Source organism: Plectropomus leopardus, chromosome 8, assembly GCF_008729295.1.
Source record: "Plectropomus leopardus isolate mb chromosome 8, YSFRI_Pleo_2.0, whole genome shotgun sequence".
NCBI classification, from domain to species: Eukaryota; Metazoa; Chordata; class Actinopteri; order Perciformes; family Serranidae; genus Plectropomus; species Plectropomus leopardus.
The window spans coordinates 4,490,555-4,512,469 of NC_056470.1; the positions used below are offsets into that span (position 1 = coordinate 4,490,555).

Genomic DNA, 21,915 nt, shown 5'->3' on the forward strand with positions numbered 1-21,915 from the left:
GCCGGGCCTGTGAGACTGCCTTGGCAAATCTTGCTGCCTCCTCCTGGTGTGAGTGCATCTGTAGGGTGACCAAACGTCAGTATGTGACAAGTTGGAAGTGAGAATGTGTTGAGTGTATGCAGTTCACTGCAGCCAGGAATAGACAGATTTGTACACTGGGGAAACTAAACAACCACTCCACAAGGACACAGGACTGTCCACAGGACAGAAACCGAGACTCAGTTGTCCATTTACATCTGATGGAGAAGGTACAGCAGTGTACATATCTTGGCCAGAGAAGACATATAGTTTTAAAGCAGCTTGAAAGAAACCATCTATGTGAAACTAGAATGACTATTGTTAAACAGAGGATGTGGCATACTACACTACTTATCACTCACTTACAATGCAGTCTTGTGTTCCTCCTCACACAATTTAAGTCCTACTCACACCTCATTTGATAATTTTACACCTATCTTTATTGTAATATGACATGTGTCTGTGTCCACTATTGCTGTGCCTCTCTCCCCCTCTATCCCCCTCCCTCTCTCTTTCTCTTTCCTTTTTGCCACTATTGTATTTTATTTGTTATTTACGACATTGCATATTGCAAGTCTGTCCATCCTGGAAGAGGGATCCCTCATCATCCTCTGCCGCTCTTCCTGAGGTTTCTTTATGTGAGGGTCTAAGGGCAGAGGGATGTCGTACACTGTAAAGCCCTGAGGCAAACCATGTTTTGGGATAATGGGCTCTATAAATAAAATTGACTTGATTTGACAACTTGGCCCATCTAACCCTAACAACCCACATTATGGCCAGGTGGATGGATGACTTAATTTCGTAATTGTAGGAGAAACAGGCCATTGGGGCTACATGTTAGGGGGCACTGTGGAGCCATTTTGCCCCGCCCGTTTCCAAAACCACCAAAATATGAAATTTTTCGCCAGGCCGGACAAGCGTACCACTTTTCATGAGTTTTTGAGTATCCAAAAACGCAATCCAAAAACGCGATTCACGTGGAGGAAAAATAATAATAACTCCTTGCATTCCAAGAGGGTTGTCGCACCAGTGTGCTCGGGCCCTAATAATTCCTTGCATTCACATTCTAAGTTATATTAATGGGGCCATATTATGCTTTTTGAGTTTTTCCTTTCTTTATTGTTTTATGTAGCATGTTTGGTCTTGTAAAAGATCTCCTAAGTGATACAGCCCGAAGTCCAAGCCAAAGGGAGCTCTCTCTCCCTCAGAAGGCACTGCTCCCGAAACAGCTCGTTTGAGTTTCAGTGTTTAGTTCCGAAACAATGTGATATCACAATTTAACAAATAGCATAGAATTCACTTACAATGTGCATGGAGAGAGCCAGCTGTCCAATTAGAACAGACTGGGCTTCTTGGGAGGCGGGACATAAGCTTAGACAGACTGTTTCAGACAGAGGTGCTGCAGCAGAGGGCAGTATGAGACATGTTTTTATGAGTATGTTTTTGAACATGAATTGCATAGCATAATAGGGCCCCTTTAAATATATTTGTATATGAAATATATCTCTTTGATCTTCAGGTTTTGGCTATCAGTCAGAGTTGGAGCTGAGGGTGGCAGAGACTGCCAGGAGGCAATACAACAAGCTTAAGATGCAGACCAAGGCAGAGATTCGACAAACCATTGATCAGCTACTCGTGGGAGAGTTTATTGTAAGAGAAACTCTTTGGAAGGTGACATATTGATAATTGGCAGTGGAATAATTGCTAAAAACCAAGGCATTTTTGCTTTGTAGGAAAACAGTAAGCGTTGGACCATGAAATTGGACATCTGCGCACCCCAGGTTATTTTCCCTGATGACTTCCAGTCAGAGGACCCGATGCTAGTTGTTGTTGATTTAGGAAGGATTCTCCTCACAAACTCTCAAGGTAAAAAAGGCAAACAATAAAAAAGATATACCCAAATAAATTTACCTCTGCTGAATGAGATTTCTATCATATTTCTGTTTGTTTTCTTTGAAGATGAGACCAAGGCCAGCTCAAAAGACACTAAACCTGAAAGGGAAGATATGAGTGATGATGAATACCAGACACCCCTTGCCACTCCACCAGAGTCTCCACCACCTGAACTTGACATACCTTTGAAAGAGCAGCTCAAAGACACTGAACTTGCCAGTCTCAGATCCCCTGAAAGTATACAGGCCTATAGCCGAAAGCTTTATGAAAAATACTCTTTGTCCTTTAAAGACCTTCAGATAATGGTTGGTCGCTGTAATGACAACTGGAAACATCTTCAAGAGAGTGAAGTAGGGCCTACTCACGTAGTGGAGAAGTTTAATGTGCTGCTGCAGCTTGAGCAGAGACTACGCTATACATCAGACCCCCAGCTTCCCGGGGCTGTGCTGTCAGGAACTCTACCAGACCTCAAGGTCCATATCAATCTTGAGAAGATGACTGCACTGAGGAGTTGTCTGGCTAGGCTAAGCAGTCCATCTGCGAGTGAAGGGGACAAAAACCAAGAGAGCGGCCCGGATGTAAGGTCTCCTGACCCCCTTACCCTCCGCCATGACAAGATCTTTCAGAGGGAGGACAGCTCGTGGAAACTGCAAGGTTCAGCCAAAAACCTGACCCAGAGCGTGATGACTTTAGAACAGCACACACGGGAAGTCTTGGTTGAATCTCGACTGCTATTAGCTGAATTCAACATTAACTACATGCAGCTTGGTGTAGAAAGCGATGGCCGCTACATATCTGTTCTCAAGGTATTTGGCACTAATGCTCATTTTGTGAAGCGGCCTTATGATGCTGAAGTCTCACTGACTGTCCATGGTCTCCTGCTGGTGGATACCTTACAGACCTATGGCTCAGACTTCGACCTCCTTGTGGCTTCTCATAAGAATCTCAGTTTTGACATACCTACGGGAAGCATCCGGGAGAGCCAGCCTTCATCCCCTGTGTCGTCTGATGGCAGATCTCCCAAGCATCAGGGCCATCGCTCTGAGTCCTCCTCTGGTATGCCCATGGATAGAATGTCTCCCTTCAGTTCTTTTCTCAAAGACCATGAGGCCCTTATCAGGCTTGAATACCAGTTTGTGAGCTCAGATTGCCCCTCCATGAACCTGGACAGCTCCCTTCAAGTGACAAGCATGCAGGTCAATAATTTGGACATCATTCTCAACCCTGAAACCATGGTGGAGCTGCTCAAGTTCCTCCAAAAGTCTTTCCCCAAAGAAGAAAGTACCTGGACATCATCAGTGCAACAACATACAACACAGGCTTGCAGTGAGGAAGAGGAAGATACATATCAGGCCACCTATGACCAGAACAAAGAGCTGACCGTGGAGATTCATCGACTTAATGTGCTTCTCCTTCGGACTGTGTCCACAGGCACTGTCCTGGGTGCTGAGAAGAAAGGGTTGAAGATTGCTACAGCCAGTATAACTGGCACCAAGGTCAATGTTTCCATGGGCTGTCGATTGGACATCAACGGTTCACTTGGGTCCATGCAGTTGGTGGACCTGACCCAGGAAGGAGGCCGAAGCCAATTTGTGGTCAGCATTGGTAGTGTTGAGGACAGCTCCTCAAGTCTCGGTGGATTAACATTCCTTGCTGACACAGGAACTACTCCCTCAGAAGCTTTAAACTTTCGCCTCATGGAGAAATCTCAAGGGGAGTGTTCCTTGCAACTTCAAATGGCATCCTTGCACTATAACCACTCAGCTAAGTTCCTAAAGGAGCTGAGCCTGTCTGCTAATGAGGTAGAAGACAATTTTCGCTCAATGCTGAAAAGTGCTGCCACCAAAGTGTCAACAGTGCTAGCCACCAAGACAGCAGAGTACAGCGGTATGGTTTCACTCTTTGAGACTCCTTCACGATGAACTCGAACTCAGAGTCAGAGCTGGGCTTATCCATTTGAGGATGAGGAGGATCTTCCCATGGAGGAACCTGAATCCACCTTAGACACATTCTTGGTGAAGCTGACCCTTAATATCAGTATTGAATCACCAGTTGTGTCCATTCCCCGTAAACCTGGACACCCTGAGCTATTGGTTGGTCACCTTGGAAGCATAACCATCCAGAATTTTGTAACTGGGCAAGACTCTGAAGGGGAGAGGTTGCAGGTGTTGGTGAAAGATATTCGACTCTATTCAGTCAACATGAGTCATTTGGTTTTGAAGAAGGCACCCAAAGGTGATAAGGCTGGCAGCTTGTCACCATCCCACAATGGGAGCATCAACCAGGACGAACAACAGTTCACGCGTCATGACTTCTTTGAGTCCGTCAACCGTGGAAAAGGTGAGAATGTTAAAAACTTTACATTTGTTATGCAAGTAATACAAGTATAAATTTTATATGCAGCTTGTGGCATAAACATAATTTGTCTTTCTCAGCTTTCCATATACTAAAAGACACCACCATACTGTTCACCCTGGAAAAAGTTCCTGTCGATGAAGACACCCAGTTTACCTTCTTTACCGTAGAGGAGCCATGCAAGAGCTCAGGGATACTGAGAATCGAGGGCAAATTTGTCAACCCTGTTCAGGTATACATCATATCAATATCGTAATTTTCAATTTAAATAATATCCACATGTCAAATAGTAATAGTGTTTTTATTGTGGTCAATTTGAAAAAGAAAGACCAATTCACAAGTATGGAGGCCCAAATCTGCAATCATGAAATAGATAGATAAGTGACTAAATAAATAAATAATTGAAATACTAAATAAATAAGTCTAGAAATAAAACTTAAAATTATCCAATAAATATACATGTTTACTTTAAAAATAAATAAATATGCACCGAAGTTAAACAATTGACAATGTATGTATTTATTTAATTATTTATTTTTTAAAGGTGATTTTTTTGGGCTTTTTATGCCTTTATTGTGTAGGACAGCTGAAGTTTGAAAGGGGGAGAGAGAGGGGATGACATGTAGCAAAGGGCCAAGGCCAGAATTGAATCCACAGCTGCTGCAGCGAGGACTGAGCCTCCATACATGGGGCACCTGCTCTATCCACTGAGCCACTGGGTGCCCCAACAATGTATTTATTTGACAAATTATTTCTGTATTCATTTAGTTTCATACTTAATTATTTACCAATTCATTCTTAATTCTCTACTTTTGTTCCTTATTTTACTGATATAAATGAATATAGAAATCAATAAAATGAGAAATGTAAAGAGAGTGGATTGAGAAATAATTAAATATGGAAATAAGTTAATACAGAAATAGATAATCTGTCAGATAAATATATTTTATTTGTTTATTTTCTATTTATGTGTATATTTATTTTCAAAATGGACCTCAATATTTATTGGATAATTTTCAATTTTATTTCTAAATTTCTTACTATTTCACTTATTTATTTTTTAAATATTTATTTCTTTTAATATCATGGCAGATTTGGTTCTCAATAAATATAGGCTATGTTAAAAAAGGCTGAATTCAGTAAACCACAGGACTTATTTAAGCACAGTACAACAAATTTGTACTCTCATCACCACTCCACTGCTTTGGTGCTTTTTTTAACAGAATTATTGTTCTTATTTAATTCTAACTGTCAACCTCCTTTACTTAACTGTTGTTTACATGACTATTAAACTACTGCTGTGAAAATCAGCAGTTCCTTCAGATGTTTCACAAAGGCTTCAGATACAGAGATTGTGTCATCTTCTGGAAGGTTTTTTATGTGATGTATGCAGGCAGTGTTGAGTTACATTGATGTTAACTTTAATGAAAAAATTATAAGGTATAACAACTACAATTATTTACAAAGTGAAAACAATATGATTGTTCAAAGTCAAGTTCAGAGCAACATAGTGACTATGCTTACGCGCATGAAATATTCTTTTTTTTTCCTTTTCTGAAGAAGACAATATTTTAACTATTGACATGCAGCCATGCATACTCCAATTAACATTCGCTAACATGTAATTTTTCACATGAAAATATGGAAAAGTTGAATTGCTGGAGCAGCTCGTGCAATTGTGCTCGTAGTTTTCCACTAGACAAGTACTGCACGCACAGCCTTCCTCTTTCATTCCTTCAAACACCTTCTTGTAGATGCTGTGTTGTGATATTTGCATGCATCCAAAAACCTGTTGATATCCAAGTCTTTAATAATGTTTAAAAGTAGCTGTGTTTCTCCTTGTGGGCAGAAATGTGGGTTTTTCTTTTGGGCATGCATTTCTACGAAAGCCCTGCAAATTGTTGGCGAGTTATTCTGTCTTCATTAAGCTAATGTCAACACCTCTTATTAGGGCAGGGCACATTACCCCATCATTATTCTTGTTAATGCATGTAGTTTGGTGACCTCACGTGATTGAGCAAAGGTCTAATCAGCCGCATCCTTGATGAGGGTTTACTAACACGTTATCAATTGTATCAATATTTGACACTCTGGTTTTAGGTGTTCCTGTGCAAGCCTGTGTACGAACAAGTCCTGCAGACACTGGACAATTTGTCCCTGATTGGGGAGCAACGTGTAACTCCCAGCCAACCGCCTACACCCCCTCCACCAACTCCTTCCTCCACCAGACCGCACCGCTTTCCTGACCCCCAGGGAGGGCTGTTTGCAAGGGACCCTCCCTATATCAGCTTTTCCCACTCGTCTCTTTCCTCTCCTTTGCCTTTACAGTCTCACAAACCTCCTCTTCAAACCTCATTCACTCAGCTAAAAGTCACCTTACATGTAGCAGAATTGCAGGTCCAGCTGAGTGCTGACCTGACCCAGGGCTCCCAGGGCTTGGTCAGTCTGCGCTTCCAAGATCTGGAAGGAGACTTTACTAAAGACCACCCTCATCTACTGGCAGTGCAGCTAGCTCTGCGTTCACTGCTAATGGAGGACCTCCTAGAGCAGAACCCTGACTCTAAGTACAAATATTTGATGGTGTCTCGTGGAGCTCCCAAGCCCTCCACGTTCAGTCCAAAGGAGTACCTTTCTCAGAGCTGCCCTTCAGCTTCTAATACCCTTTACCCTGACATGCCCCGCTCACTGCCTGCACACATGGAGGAGGCCCAGAATGTCTTCCAGCTTTACCAGAGGCATCCCAGCACACCGTCGGCCAGCAGTCGCAAGTCCAAGAGGGACCCACACTGTCCCAGCACCCCACCTCCCTCCCCTACCCACAATGCACCATCCCCTCAGCCACCCCCAGACTTTGATGACTCCTTAGTTCATATCAACGTGCTGCTGGTGGACCAGAACCACCCAGAGTTCAAAACACGCTATGGCAGAGTGGGACGAAGTGTGGATGTGGACTTTAATTGCCTGGATGTTTTAATCACACTACAGACCTGGGTGGTTATCTTGGACTTCTTTGGCATTGGCTCCACAGCTAATAATCATGCAGTGAAGGTGCCTCTGTCACCTCAACCTGAGCCTGGACATCCTCTTTGTGAGCAAGATATCAGTGACGAGGACACAACAGAGGCCCCTGTCAACACTAAAGTGGACCTGAAGGTAGGTCACTGGATCTAGTGCATCTTGTTGAAATGGGTGAGCTGTCCAAGTGATACCAGTCAAGTGAAAAGGCTCAATTACATATTCATGTACAGTAGGAGCAAATGCTATACATAATATATGATAAATCACTCACTCAGTTTTAGCCACACTGTGTGAATGGCGGGACTGAATGTGAATCGGGATTTCAATGTCAGTCTGTGGGTTCGTCTGTCCATACATCACATAGATGAATTGTCAGTCAATTTTGTACAGACATCTATAGTGCACATAGAAGATGCTACTGACTTTGGTGATCCACTGAAAGTAGGTTGACAGTTTTGGGTCAAATTTATCAAAACCTTTGTGAAATGGAAAAAAACCAGAGGTGGCCAGATAACTCAATTAAACTCATCAGAAGACCAATAAACAATGTCAAAAGTTGTTAAAGAGTCGCTCCTGGATTTCACTGGCTTTTTGGGGGATTGTTTCGGCCTGTTGTTGCCAGATTTCCTGGCAGCTTTTCTGAAAAAAATATTGCAATATATTGCGGGATATTGTTTGGCTTTTTTTTCAGTGAAATTGTAGGAGCAAATGAAACTGCAAATGAAACTGTTGCTATTTTTTTGCATAGAGCATTAAAAGTCAAAGGCAACTTGTTTTATTGAGAATAAAACCACACTGTTTTACGTTTGTGATTTATGCTTCATTAACATTACCACTAACCTGCATTTTTAATCTAACTTACCTTGATTCTTTAAGTAAATACAATAGATGTGGATGCAACAGCTTTTGTAATGGAGATTTGTCTTGTCTGTTGTCCACTGGTCTCAGTCCTTCTGCAGTGAGTCTTTCAGCAGAAAAGTGTCAAAGAATGACTTTTATTAGTGTTTCATCACAACTTTGTACAACGTACAAAATAATTTACCCTACTTTTGTGCAGAACATCAGGAAATTGCCTTGCAAAGTCTTTAGCAATCATTTTGGTTGGTATGCATCTGCACAACTAAAAAACAGTTTGGTGATGTGCTGGGGACTGCTTTGATTTGAAATGCATGAGAAAAAAACTATTGGCTGCATTGGTTAGACAAAATTGTGAGGTCACCCAGCATTCAAGGGGATTGCTTGAGTCTGGGTTAATTGTTAAAATGGAAACATTGCAACATCCTGGAGGCACTGGTAAACTGGATCTCAGTAGTTCATCATGACTTTGAAGCGAACTTTTTAAAAGCAGTAGTGTGTTGTCTGCACAAAATTTGTGTTTTACATCATAGCATTTTAAAAAGATTGATTTTTTTTGATTGATTTGATTTGTATTTCAATCTATAATTGGAAGTTAAACAGTGGAACCATGGTTTAGATTGAATTGCAGCACTGATCTTCTGGCTGTATTACTGTATCTGCTTTACATCACAGAGCAATTCTGTATCTTCCTCAGCTGATTATTAGATGGTAAAACAACATCCAGTATGGTGACTACAAGTCATTCCTTTAAAAACATTCCATTACAATTTCCTATTTCTCTGCCTTTCTTGGTGTGGTTTCAGTCAGTTCTGCAGTAAATTTGTCATGATTAAACCTGTTGATATTTCCATTTTTAGGTTCATTCTTTGTCTCTCATATTGAACAAGAAACTCAACGAGCTTGCCAGAGCCAGTGTGTCCAAATTATCTGCTCATCTTGAAATGTTGGGTGTGTATGAAAAATAAAGTAAAATTCACCTTGCTTGGGAAAGAAATCCATTCACACAACATATAGCGATTATCTTTTACATAAATACTGTAGGTTGACTTATGAAAATAATTTGATGTTTAATATTCTCACAATATGTCCTAATTTAGATGGTGATCTGGCATTACAAGGCAGTTTAGGAAGTTTGTCCCTGAGTGACCTTACCCCACATGGTGACCTGTACCGGGAGCGCTTCACCACTCGAGGAGGGGAGGCGCTCATTTTCAACATCCATAAGTATATATCACAAAAATTTCAACAGAAAATTATTTTGCATGATATCGAAGAACTTCGAAGATTTTGTATTTCTTTAAGTCACCTTTGTACTCTGCTCCATTCAGGTATGGCCAGCCTGATCCTTACCTGGAGCGGGAATGTGAAATCAAGGTGTCTTTGCAGATGGCCTCAGTGCAGTACGTTCACACCCAGCGCTTCCAGGCCGAGGTGGTAGCCTTCGTCCAACATTTCACGCAGCTGCAGGACGTCCTTGGCAGGCAGAGGGCTGCAATGGAGGGCCAGGCTGTGAGTACTGCCTGTCAAGAGTCATGCACTCATGTTTACGTGATGTTAGAAAACGTGGAATTATTGTCTCCCCTAAATATAACGTAGGCTAGGCTAAAACTGATTTTTGAATGTGGCTAAGTTATTGTTATAAACATTAATGACTATGATTCAGCCTATATCACAGAATGTATAAATAAAATAGGTTTATTGCAACCACCTGAAAGGGGGCATATCTCCACCTGCCTGAGCAGTTAATTCAGTTGTATTGATAAAGCCCGTTATCACAAATCACAATTTGCCTCAGAGGGCTTTACAGCATACGACATCCCTCTGACCTTAGACCCTCACATCGACTAATGAGGGATCCTCTTCCAGGACGGGTAGGCGTGCAATAGATGTTGTAAGTAACAATTAAATCACAGTAATGACGTAGAAGAATTATTAATAATAATGGCAGTAGAAGTTGGCATCGAGCAGAATCACGACATCAGTGCAACCAAGGCCCACAACACAGGCGCAGCCACAGACATGACCACAGCAACAGCACAACCATGACCATGGTCCAGACTGAGCCGGAGGCACAGCATCAGTGCAGCCACAGCACGAGTACAGCCAAAAGCAAGATCACAGTATCAGCGCAGTCATCATCACGACTGAGGCGCAGCCAAGTTTGCAGCCAAGATTGCAGCCAAGATCCAGGAAAACTAGCAAAATGAGCACAAATGCTCGGAGAAGAAGCCAAGTTAATGTAATGCAGTAAAAAGACATGAGTGTTTGTAGATAGAGGGAGCGAGAGAACTAAAAAGGAGCTCAGTGTATCATAGAAAGTCCCCCTGCAGACTAAGCCTATGTCAGCCTAACTAGGGGTCCAAGGCAAGCCTGAGCCAGCCCTAATTATAAGCTTTATCAAAGAGGAAAGTCTGAAGTCTACCCTTAAAAGTGGGTGACGGGTTCATAGGGAACTATAAGCTGTGAAAGAGCCTGACCATTTAGAGCTTTGTAAGTAAGGAGAATGATTTTATACTCAATTCTTGGACATACTGTACTTCCGTCAGTAAATGGATTCTCGCCCGCTGCTTGGATACTGGGACAAGGACAGTAGTTCAAGTAAATGGCCAAATCGAGCTATAGCTCCACTAAACTGTGTATGGAAACATACTGAGTGTAATCAACATAAGTTTGCCCCAAGATCATTTCTATAGATTGTACTATGATAGCACTTGATTCAGAAGGTACGCATTAAGGTCTTATAATACACTTTGAAAAATAACTGAGGTAGCCACTGCCATGTCACTCAGTGGTTTGTGGACTCTTGTCTTGGACCCCTGAAGTTTGGCATATTGGCTGTCAGCATCTTGGATTTTTGGAGCCAGAAGTGACCATATTTGTACCATATTTTCATTTACAGTATGTGGTTAGTTGTGCTAATGCTAATTCTAGCGGAAAACAAGCTTAAAACCATTAAAACAAAAATGACTCCGTAGAAGGTCCTCTAGCACAAGCAGATGCTGGACAAGACTTTTTTAGGCTGCCAAAATGTTACAATTAACTTTCATGGACTGAAAACACTCATCTATAGCTTTGTGAATCTGGGATTTATACCCTTGTTATGCCATGATGTATGTCAATGGAAGGCACCCAACTATCAGTCAAAGTAACCATGTCCTATGTTTTTTGTAACTCAAACATAAGACCAATGTCAAAGCTTTGAATGCTTATTTATACTATTCAGTCATATTCTTCATGACACAATAACATTTCTCATCTACTTCCCTCTTTAAATTGAATTTATGTCCACTCTTTCATTACTATATCTATTCTCTGTCTCCCTTGTATTGTCCCTTTGATCCCCTTGTACAAACCTGTCTTCCGTCTCCTCTCTGATCTCTGTCTGCTGTATCTTTCTGCAGGTGCGGGATCATCCTCAGCGAGCTTCCAGGGTTTCTCTGGATATTGAGGCAGGCGCCCCAGTTATTCTCATCCCAGAGAGCTCGCGCTCGCCAAAGGTCATTGTGGCCAACCTCGGTCAACTGAGGGTGCAGAACTGCTTCCTGCCAGCTGGGGCTCATGGGACTTTTTCCCTCCGAGACAAGGTAGAGAAACTCACCATGGCACATGCCTTTTTCCCTTCTCTGGTGAGTCATGCTGCTTGTTCATCCAGCTGTGCAGTTACCCTTTCTCTACATCTTCTTTTGTCTAATTTCACTGTATTCATCGGAGCATTGTATGATACTACTCAAGTTTCAAAGTTCAGGTTCACCTCATGCCACTTGTTTTTGATACTACCAACATACCACATAACAGCCTCTCTGAAAAGTGATGGAAAGCCCTGCACTGATCATTTCTCATCAGCTTATTTTGGTTACTGACCTTATTATCTGAATCTGATCTGAAGTGCTCAATGAATACAGCCCTGCCTGATGGTTTACTGATGAATGTAAAGTTGGCTTCCATAACTAAAACTTGTTAACGTCTGCAATTGTCTTTGGTTTTGTGTAATTATTCATTTGTTCAAATTTAATGTTTTAAAGAAACAGTCCAACGTTTTGGTTAGTTATTAGTTATTGGTTAGTTATTAGTTATTTTACCAAGCATCAGATAAGAAGAATTATGTTAAGTGCAGTTGCCGTTGTTTAAATATGGCTACACTTACCAAGGCTTATGCAGTGTTAGCAAGCTAAAGCAAACCCATTAATTTTCAATTCAACTGGTTAAAAGCTCTTAATTCCATTTTAACCAAAATGATCTTGTAAATTCTTTTTATTAGCTAACTTAATTAATTAGCTTAATTAACCTTTTAATTCTCACTCTCAGTTCTCTACACACAGTTACTGTATTGATTGTTAATTTTTTATGACAGTATCTTGAACAGCAGTGCGCTTTTATATTGAATTAAAGAAAACGAGTAGAAAGTCGAAACTAAACTCAGCAACATCCCATCAGTGTTGATGATATAACCATATTAACCAACTATATTTTTTCATGTCTTTATTTAAACAAGGATCATGCATAAAAATCATTAATCTAAAAAAGAGAATAGATGATTGATGATGATTCATGCCAGTTTTAGCTATTAGCTAGTTTACATCTGCAGTCCCTGGGCAGGTACAAACAGGACAAATACCTCAAACTACAAACACTTACTACACATGATAAAAAATATTACATTACAATAGACAGTACGAACAGATACAAAAACATATATCAATATCAACTGTTTGACACCACGGGAGAAAGTCTGATGGTCTGTGCTTGTTTTTAGCTCAGTTGGAAGCATATTCCAGTGTTTGATGGCTGTATAGTGACATGATAGACTGACACAGCGTTGTGGCCACGGACAAGCTAAGGAACCACCTTAAATGTATTCTAAATATGAAATGAAACGTGACAACATATTTATTTATTTATTTTTAAACTTAAATTCCAGTCTTTCTTGAAAAATGGATATCTGCCTTAAATTATTTTAAATTTAACTGAAGTAAATTTAAATTCAGCTGTGTACAATTTATACTTCTGATGCAACAGTCCATACATTTTTTTTACAAACCCCTTTCAAAAAATGAAAATTACATTTATTTTTTTCATAGTATATCAAACTTGAATTCAAATGGCTCTTTACAATTTTTTAAAAATGTTTTTATAATAACAGTAAAGGAAGTGAAAACTACTTAAGTATGGAGTTCATCTTAAGAAGTCCTGGCCGTGACCCAGTTAATCAGCTTATAAGATTTTTTTTTGAGATTTAGCTAGTTTTAGTTTTTTTGAAGAAGTGCATAAGGTATATGTTGTATTGGTCTTTTATATACATTTTTTTTGTGAAGAATTCCATACTGCATGCACATTCATACAAGGATCCATCCTGGTACAAGGTACGATGGCATGCTTTTGCTTTGGTGTGGAAAAGGGTTGTCACAATATTTACTATTCAGTATTTTACCTTTAACCAAGACTCACTACCAGAAACTATCCCAGTAACACACCCCAGAAAGCTGACAGATACAGTATATGTCAATAATGTTTTGGACATAGACAAAACAGGAGCATTTATTTTGAGTTTTAGATTCATAATGCACCTATATTTCAGAACCTCAAATGATTTGATATTACATTGTTTTGGTTTTAAAGAAATATTGTCCAGCCCTGGTTTGCAGTTTGTCTGTTTGCGGTTGATTATGCAAGATGTGTTGCATGTGTTGTTAAAAAGAAAACACCAACTTTCCAAGTAAGAAGTCCTAAAACCCAGAAATGAATTAGCATCGCAGCACATCTGGTTTCTTTGTTTCAGAGTCAATGGTTATAGATCTTTATTGTCTGAAGAGATGATGGGAGATATCTACTAACATACTCCTCGCTTTTTTTTTTCTTTTCCTTTTAAATGGCTTTTTGGTTAAAAGTCTTACATAAGGTCAGTGGTTAACACTAGCTGAAGAGACTTAAACATTTTGTTCTACGGCATAAAATACTTCAGTAAATACCACACAGTGAACTTTGAAACTTTAATGTGTCTTAAAAAAAGGCGGTTGCAAACAAGCGGCGAAACAAGACTGCAGAACATCATCATGCTGTGCCAAACTGAACATGGTTTTTACGGCCTAGCAGCAGTGGCGACACGATCATATTTTAGATTGTTTATAGACTAGTATAAGCTTTGTACTCCTGGCAATTACATTTTAGGCATCAAAAATTCTGGTGTGTTCATTTGTGAAGATTATCTTGCTGAACAAAACGTGTAAGTATCATAAAGGTTTGTTTACCACAGAGCCTATTTTCTTTTTTTTTTTAAAGATATTTTTTGGGCGTTTTTGCCTTTTATTGATGGGACAGCAGAAGTGTGAAAGGGGGAGAGAGAGGTGGGGTGACATGCAGCAAAGGGCCGAGGCTGGAATCAAACCCGCGGCCGCTGCAGCGAGGACACAGCCTCTATGCATGGGGCGCCAGCTCTATCTACTGAGCCACTGGGCGCCCCCTCAGAGCCTATTTTCTGCAATGATCCAAAATCCAGCTTCTGAATACATTGATTTCTATTGGAGGGTGCGATGCAGGGCTCTGTATTAGGTCCAGTTGTATTTACTGTTTATGTGAATAATGTGAAAAATGTGTCAAATGCTAATTTCCATTTTTTTCCGTGGCAACTCTTGTACAGGCTGGTAAAACCTTACAGAATACGTTTGTGGTTGTTCGAAATACACTGAATGAGCTGGACTTGGTTTGAATGCAGATAAGACCAACCTTATTTGTTTACTAACTCGAAGACTCAGTCACAGAACCTGTACCTGTGGTGCTCACTGTGGATGGAAAAGAGATAGAGGTGGTCGAATTCCCTTAATTTTAAACCACTCCCTTTTAATGTAAAAAGCATCTTGTTGCTGCAACTCTTTTACCTGTGTTGGCCTATGGTGATCTTTTGTACATGCACACCTCTGCTCAGTTTCTCCATATGGTTGATACAGCTTGCCATGCATCCCTGAGGTTCATTAAAAACTGTAAAACTCTGACTCACCACTGTGAGTTGTACTCTCGGGTAGGATTGCCTACTCTGGCAACCTGTAGGCTCTTACACTTATAAATCTTTATATATAAGGCAATTCTTGCTCTTCTCCCTTACTACCTCTGTGCTTTTATCATGCAGAAAAGCAGTAGACAGTACTCATTGCTTTCTCAGGACGTCTTTATGCTCTCGGTTCCAAACGCTCAGACGGAAATTGAGAAAGGGCTTTTGGGTATGCTGCACCCTCAGCCTTGAATTTGTTGCAGAATGAGTTAAAACTCAAGGAACTGGTGGCATTAAATGTTTAAAATATAAAATGAAAGACCTCGAAGCGGATTCTAGAAGGTGTTGATGTTTTTAGCCTGACTGGTTGTTTAACTGACTCCCTGAAAGCTCTCTTTTGACTCATAGATAGGTCTGCTTTAATGCGAATTTTAGTGCCTGTGAATTGTATTTTGTCTCCCTTTGTGTCTCTGTCTGCAGCTTTGTCTTGTCACTGCTGACTGTCTTGGTCAGGTCTTCCTTGGAAAAGAGATTTTTAATCTCAATGGGACCAACCTGGACAAATAGAGGCTAAATAAATTCAATAAATAAAGTGAATGGGGATGAGTTTGTTCTTATGAAAAAAACTCTTGCTCTGCTGATTTAGATGACAGTTAGTCATAAATGTAACCATCGATAACAACCATCTGCATATAATAAAGTTTCTGAGTTTATCTCAGCATCTTTGCACTTCTTATAATTGCACTATTACGCACACAGACTTGTATATATTAGCTAAAATTGTTTAATTAGGACTTGTACATAGGTACATTTAAAACTATAATTTTCTGTTTTTATTTGTTTTTTTTTATATTAAATGTTTAATTCTTGTACATTGAGAGCAAAGCTAAACAGAGTCTAATTTCTTGTTTGTGTAAGCATACTTGGCCAATAAAGCTGATTCTGAGATGTTTAAATCTGGGCAATACACACAGATGACAGTGGCCCCCTAAACCGACCCAGACCGGTATCATGATGTGATGACCAAGATAATTCCCCCCCTGTTGGATGCTTTATTTTCACCTCTCTTGATTTTATCTCTTGACTATCAACAGCCGGCCTGTAGTTGCATTATGGTTGAATCAGTCATAATGCCTGAATCAGAACTATTGTCAGCTCAGCTTTGTAAGATCTGTCCCTGTCTGAAGTAAGTAGCAGTGTAGCAGTATAAACACTGATTAAGTAACTCATTGGTAAAAGTTAGTGTATTGTTTTGATAGAGTTTGATGACCTTGATTTTACTTTGCTGTCATTGAGAGTGTTCTAGTGTTTTACCTACTGGATCCAAATGTTCAAAAATGTAAAATAAAACCTCAAGTGATGCCTATTTAAAAAGGTAGACTTACTGTTTAGCTCAGAAACAGTAGAAAAGACAAAGTCACTGCAGTGTTCAATTCTTTCATCTCTCAGATAATGGCTCAGTGTCATTAAGTTATTATTTTTTAAGGGGAATTCAATACGCTTTCACCTTTAGCAAACACAAGGAACATTCACAAAGTACCTTTTCTCTTCTACTGTCATGGGTACAACTGCATGTCCCAGTCCTGCCATTCCGTTACTGCAGTATTAGCACTGTCCTTCAGTGTTTAGAAGTTGAAAATGCTTTGAGGTGAAGAGGGATTTGTAACATCTTCTCTAGATATAAGATAGCATAGAAACTGAATCATTTGTATTTATTAAAACCTTAGTAAAGAACTCAAAAATATCGTTTTAATATTGTATTTCTCTTTACTTTGTGCTGTGTGCCCCTTTAAAAGTTATCCTCTGCTTTTTGTGTATATATGCAATGATCATATTGCTAACTGGACTTAATGTGTTCTTCTGTGTCTCTTCTCTTTCTTTTTTCTCAAAAAGGAGCGTGTCCGGAGTGCAGCAGGGAGGAGTAATGAGAGGACCCCCCCCCTCCAGCTCCTCCTCCACAGGGTTCACTCTTGGCAGGCCACAGGCCTTAGACGCACAGAAGACCCCTGAGGGAGATGAACCTCACATCTTAGGTTAGCATCGCTGTATAGTTTGACAGAAAGCCATATAGTGCATTTGCAAGTATGTGTGAAGGACTTAGAGTTGAGACACTATTACAGTCTTTAAAATTAGCTAAATAACTGTTTGCACCACCTGCTGTCTTTTTCCCCATCAGAAGACCATGTGTGCCTGCTGGACTGCATTGCCCTGGACCTTCAAGAGATGGATATCTTTGCTGCAGAGCGTATCCCCTGTCAGCCCTGGGACAGTGGTCATAAACCTTCTGAATCCTCAGACCTTATTTTTCCCTCGTACTCTGTCCGTCGCACTGGAGACAACTTGCTCAAAGACTGCTGCCGCCTCAAGCTAAAAGTGGAACGCAACCTGGACAAGTAAGCCCACCTCTTTGTTTTATTGGTCCAAAAAGTTTTCATTATTTTGAAATAATTTTATTGTTTATTATTTTTCAAATAATAAACGATAAAACCTAGAGGGCCCCATCTTACATCTGACACAAAGCAGTGCATAGCACAGTGCAACTGTCATTGCTAGTTTCAGACCAATACATGGCCACCGCCAATGTTGTGCAAATATGTGCAAAGGTGCTTGTACCTATGGGCATATAGGTCTTAAAATAAGGTGTAGTCAGAGTTTGAATACACCTACTGGTGCAACTTGGACATGTCATCAGTGAAGTACCCGGGGTCATAGGGTGTTTCGGGTCTTCAATTTTCATACACTCTCGCCCGGTCGACCCAGCCAGGTCCTGGTCTAAAGTCAAACAGTATTTTCCTGCATGCTTCTTTATAGGCAGATTTAAACATGAATACATTCTGCTTTTAACAACCACAGGGGGTTGTATTTGGGTAAAATAATACATTATTCATTTGGAAAATATTAATGATATTCTGTAAAATGTGAGCGAAACAGAGAGCAGAGCTAGTGTCTGACTCCCGATTAAAAGAGACGCTATTTCAGGCCTAAACGTTAGCGAGGTTTACGCAGGACGGTGAAATACACGGTATTTTTAACCCCTTACGAGACTCCTGTTTTCCCTGCTCTCTCCCAGTGTCCTCCCAGAGTCACATTTCTCCTGATTAAGAGCTGTCAAGAGAAATCTGAGAGAACATCCAACAGCAGCTGGTTAGAGAGTTAATGCTGAAAATGCCCAAAAATAGTTAGGCTATTGTTTTGTTTTTATGAAACGTACCTGAATAGCCTACAGACTGTGCGCCAGGTGTGTGTGCATTAGGATATTAGAGTGAGGCTCAGGCCACACATTCTAAAAAAAAAAGTAGGCCTAATAAAAACAAATAATACATCTGACTGATCACACAGCTGATCAAGAGACCCATCAGAGCAGACTGACAGTGCAGCGCAGTGACAGACCTCTCATCCAGCTGCTCTCTGCAGCTTTAGTTTTTAAAAGGGGCGTGTTTAGTGATTTGAGGGTCTGGTGCCCCAGCCTAACAGCCTTGCTTTCATTTCACCCATTCTCTAACTTGGAATAGTGGTGAGCTGTTGGCAGCTGTAGAAGTTATGCTGTTCTCTATCCCCTAAATGTAACTAATGTCAACTAGTGCAAGCGATGTAGAATTGGAGGGAATTTGTTTTAAAGTTTGTTTTTTTTTCTGGGGGGAATATATATACAATTTTAAAAATAAAATAACACTTAAATAGGCAACAAAACCTTTAAAGAAGACTTAAAAGGCTTACATTATGCATGGCAGTTGAAAATTGCGGTTCTAAGAGTTATATTGCACAACTTAAAGGCGATGTTTATGCCTTAGTTTTTGTTTTTCTTCTGTTTTGTCTTATTTTTGCACTTTCAAACCCAGAAGAGGGTAATATAGCACTTAAATGTGCTAAATTTGTTTAGATGGATATAACGCTTTTTGGTTTCAAAAAATGTACATAAATGAGACATTGTCATTAAAACCCAGAATAATATGTTAGATGTTAAATGCACTAAATGAGTTTAGTTTTGAAGTTTAGTTTATTATTTAAGCGCTCACTTTACAGAGACTATGGCAATGTTACCAATAAAAATATAGATTTTTCTAAAGGAAAGTGCAATTATAGTTGCTCATTCATTATAAGGGACCTTAAACTGTCTGTGTGTTTTCCTTTGTATATTACTATTACCATTTAATGAACCAAAAGTAATTAAATGAAAACATTTCTGTGTGCATATCCGATTACTAGATGAATCGCAACAATAATCGGTAGATTATTCAGTTTCACAAATTTTGCCAGACGTCCCAGTTGGCTCAGCAGCAGCTCCTTAAAGGAACTTAATGACACCGTGTCCCAACAGATAGCAAGTGTCTAACTATCAGGTAGCATGATGTAACACTGGGGTTCTCTGTCCACACTAAATCCATTAAATATGAACCCGTTACTTCATGTAACATCTAGCTATCAGCTATCTGTTCAAGATCAGACTGGAGACATAAACACTTAAAAGATGTGTGAGTAACCCACTTGTTATTCTCCCACATTTGCAACGTTACTCTTTAAACCAGAAAACACATGTTTTGGAAATGCTTGCTTTAGAATGCTTTGGAAATTACGTACAATATAGCCAACAGCAAGTAACATTAGCCTGTCTTTAGCGATGGTCATTTACCTCAGCAGCAACTTGCTGCTTTCCAGGGATCACTCTCTAGCCAGCTCACAGTCTGTAGGTTTTTGTAGTGAAAAAGTAGGTTTCATGTAAATAATACATCTTTTCAGCTTCATGAATCAGCTGGTCCTCATCTACTACAGTGCTTTCAAAGCGAGGGACAGTTATAAACTATAACACAGATGATGAAACCTCAGCTCACAACCCTGCAGCCAGTAAGAATAGCTCTTTTGTTGGCATTAAATCCATAATATTGTCATATTGATGCAGTTTTAGTCTTTTTAATAGCCATGTTCAATTTACAAAAGCTGCCATGCAAAAAGCACTGTGTCATGTGCAGGCACACCTGGCTTTAAACGGGAAGGTGAGAAGGTAGAAGAAGAAGGTAGAAGGTAGATTTATTAGTCATTTTTGAAACAAAGTTTAGAAAACAGGATTACATTTGTCCTTGATCCTGTTACATCTTTGGAGTTAAAGAATGAGTTGATTAAAATCAGCAGCTACTATGAAGATTTCATCCGGTTCCTTGGGCATGCTGCTGCTGGTGACATCATTCAATTCCTGCAGTGCATTTCTTTTAATTTTTTTCATGAATTTGAGTCTTGTGTCCTTATGGCTTCCAACAAAGTCTGCCCATCCAGTGCAATAGCTTGATCCTGGATGTTAGGAGTTAACCATATCTGTGTGAAGATGTGCGCAGAGCAGTTTTTGATTTGCCCTTTGTTGAGTGAGCCTCAATTACATCTCATTCACTTTATTCTCCTGCAACTGGACATTAGCCAGAAAAAGGCTTGGTAGAGGAACAGCTCTTGGTTTAAGTCAGGTCAGCCTTGCCCTGATGCCGGCTCTCCTCCCTTCATTCATCTGGCACTATTTGTTTCTCCCCTCTGGTCTGACTCGCCGCTTGGCAATCGGCACCAGTGGAGATCCACTTGTGGCCTGCTGCAGTCAGTTCAAACCCCACGCGACTTGTGCCAATTTTTTTACACGTGCTGCACACTTTTGTCAGCAGAAATAGACAGTAAAAAAAGATGTTTTGATGATTATATTGATTCTGTACCAGGTTTAAAAGTCTCTCTGTGACAAAGATGAGTAAATGCAAAGCTCTGTTTTTACTCAAACTTCCCTGCTTCTGTTTCAAATTAGAGCCTTCTGACAATGTCTCTGTGTACAGAATCCCATCAATTGTTGACATTAGGCATTTTATCTTGAAACATTTGCAGGACTGTGTTGTCAGCAATGCAGGAGCGACAGCGCAGGCAGCGGCGTTCCAACGACGCTGCTTGTGCGGCCTTACTTTGCAACCATATTCGGCACCGTTGAACTCGCAGATGAAATTGGACATGTCTGAAAAGCACTTTTGCAGTGCACTATAGATCATCAAATAGGGCCTTTAAACCTGTATCTCCACTGAACATGTAAAGGAACTATGACCCCACTATGATATCTGTTGCACGTCTGTCCGTCCTGGAATAGGGATCCCTCCTGCATTATGCTTGATAATTAACTAGAGTTTTCTTAACTAACCATTTAGTTTTGTTAGCATCACGCAGTTTTAACCACTATGAGGTAAAAAGACTTTCTTGAAACAATGTGCCTTTTTGTTACACTATTGGCAGCTTTGTTAAAGCTTACGTTTGTTATACTTAAATGGAGAAACATAGGCAATGACTTAAGCCTTATTTCCACTGCACAAAAAACCCACTAACACCAGCTAACATCTGGCTTTTTAATTAAATAAGAATGCATATAATTGACATTCACACCCAGGTCAAATTATTCTGCAGTGGACACAGGTTTTTCTTGTCTCTGGCTCCACACAAAACCAGGGTGAACATGGTAATTTCAGCCCCTTAACCAGCGAGATGCAATGACGCGCCATCACTAATTACCTTCCATCTCCTCTTACGCAGCGCTCAAACATTATTCAGTGTCTCAGCAAGTTTGAAAGAGACCGAATCAGAAAGATATCTAAAGAGAAGAAACCACTAAAGAAGTTTTCAAACACTGTTTCTGCTGCTGTCTACAGTTTACTTGATCGCCAGCCTGTCTGTAACATCACATGGACACACTAATAAAACAACACACACACACAAGCTGACAGAAAGGCCGACTCACTCTCGAGCAGTGGGTTCAGTGGCAATGGGAATACAGCTAGTCGCTC

The 21,915-nt window shown here is 40.2% G+C and overlaps 1 protein-coding gene across 1 annotated transcript in view; it reads left to right on the top strand.

Annotated features, from left to right (window-relative positions):
• LOC121946594 (vacuolar protein sorting-associated protein 13D-like) overlaps nucleotides 1-21,915 on the top strand; it is a 129,699-nt gene that overhangs the window by 44,421 nt on the left and 63,363 nt on the right. The window contains 12 exon segments of the mRNA XM_042491235.1: nucleotides 1,538-1,668; nucleotides 1,752-1,884; nucleotides 1,978-4,251; nucleotides 4,347-4,498; nucleotides 6,367-7,419; nucleotides 9,000-9,090; nucleotides 9,240-9,366; nucleotides 9,471-9,651; nucleotides 11,544-11,768; nucleotides 17,018-17,065; nucleotides 17,067-17,157; nucleotides 17,301-17,517. Of these exon segments, the coding sequence (XP_042347169.1) occupies nucleotides 1,538-1,668; nucleotides 1,752-1,884; nucleotides 1,978-4,251; nucleotides 4,347-4,498; nucleotides 6,367-7,419; nucleotides 9,000-9,090; nucleotides 9,240-9,366; nucleotides 9,471-9,651; nucleotides 11,544-11,768; nucleotides 17,018-17,065; nucleotides 17,067-17,157; nucleotides 17,301-17,517 (4,723 nt within the window).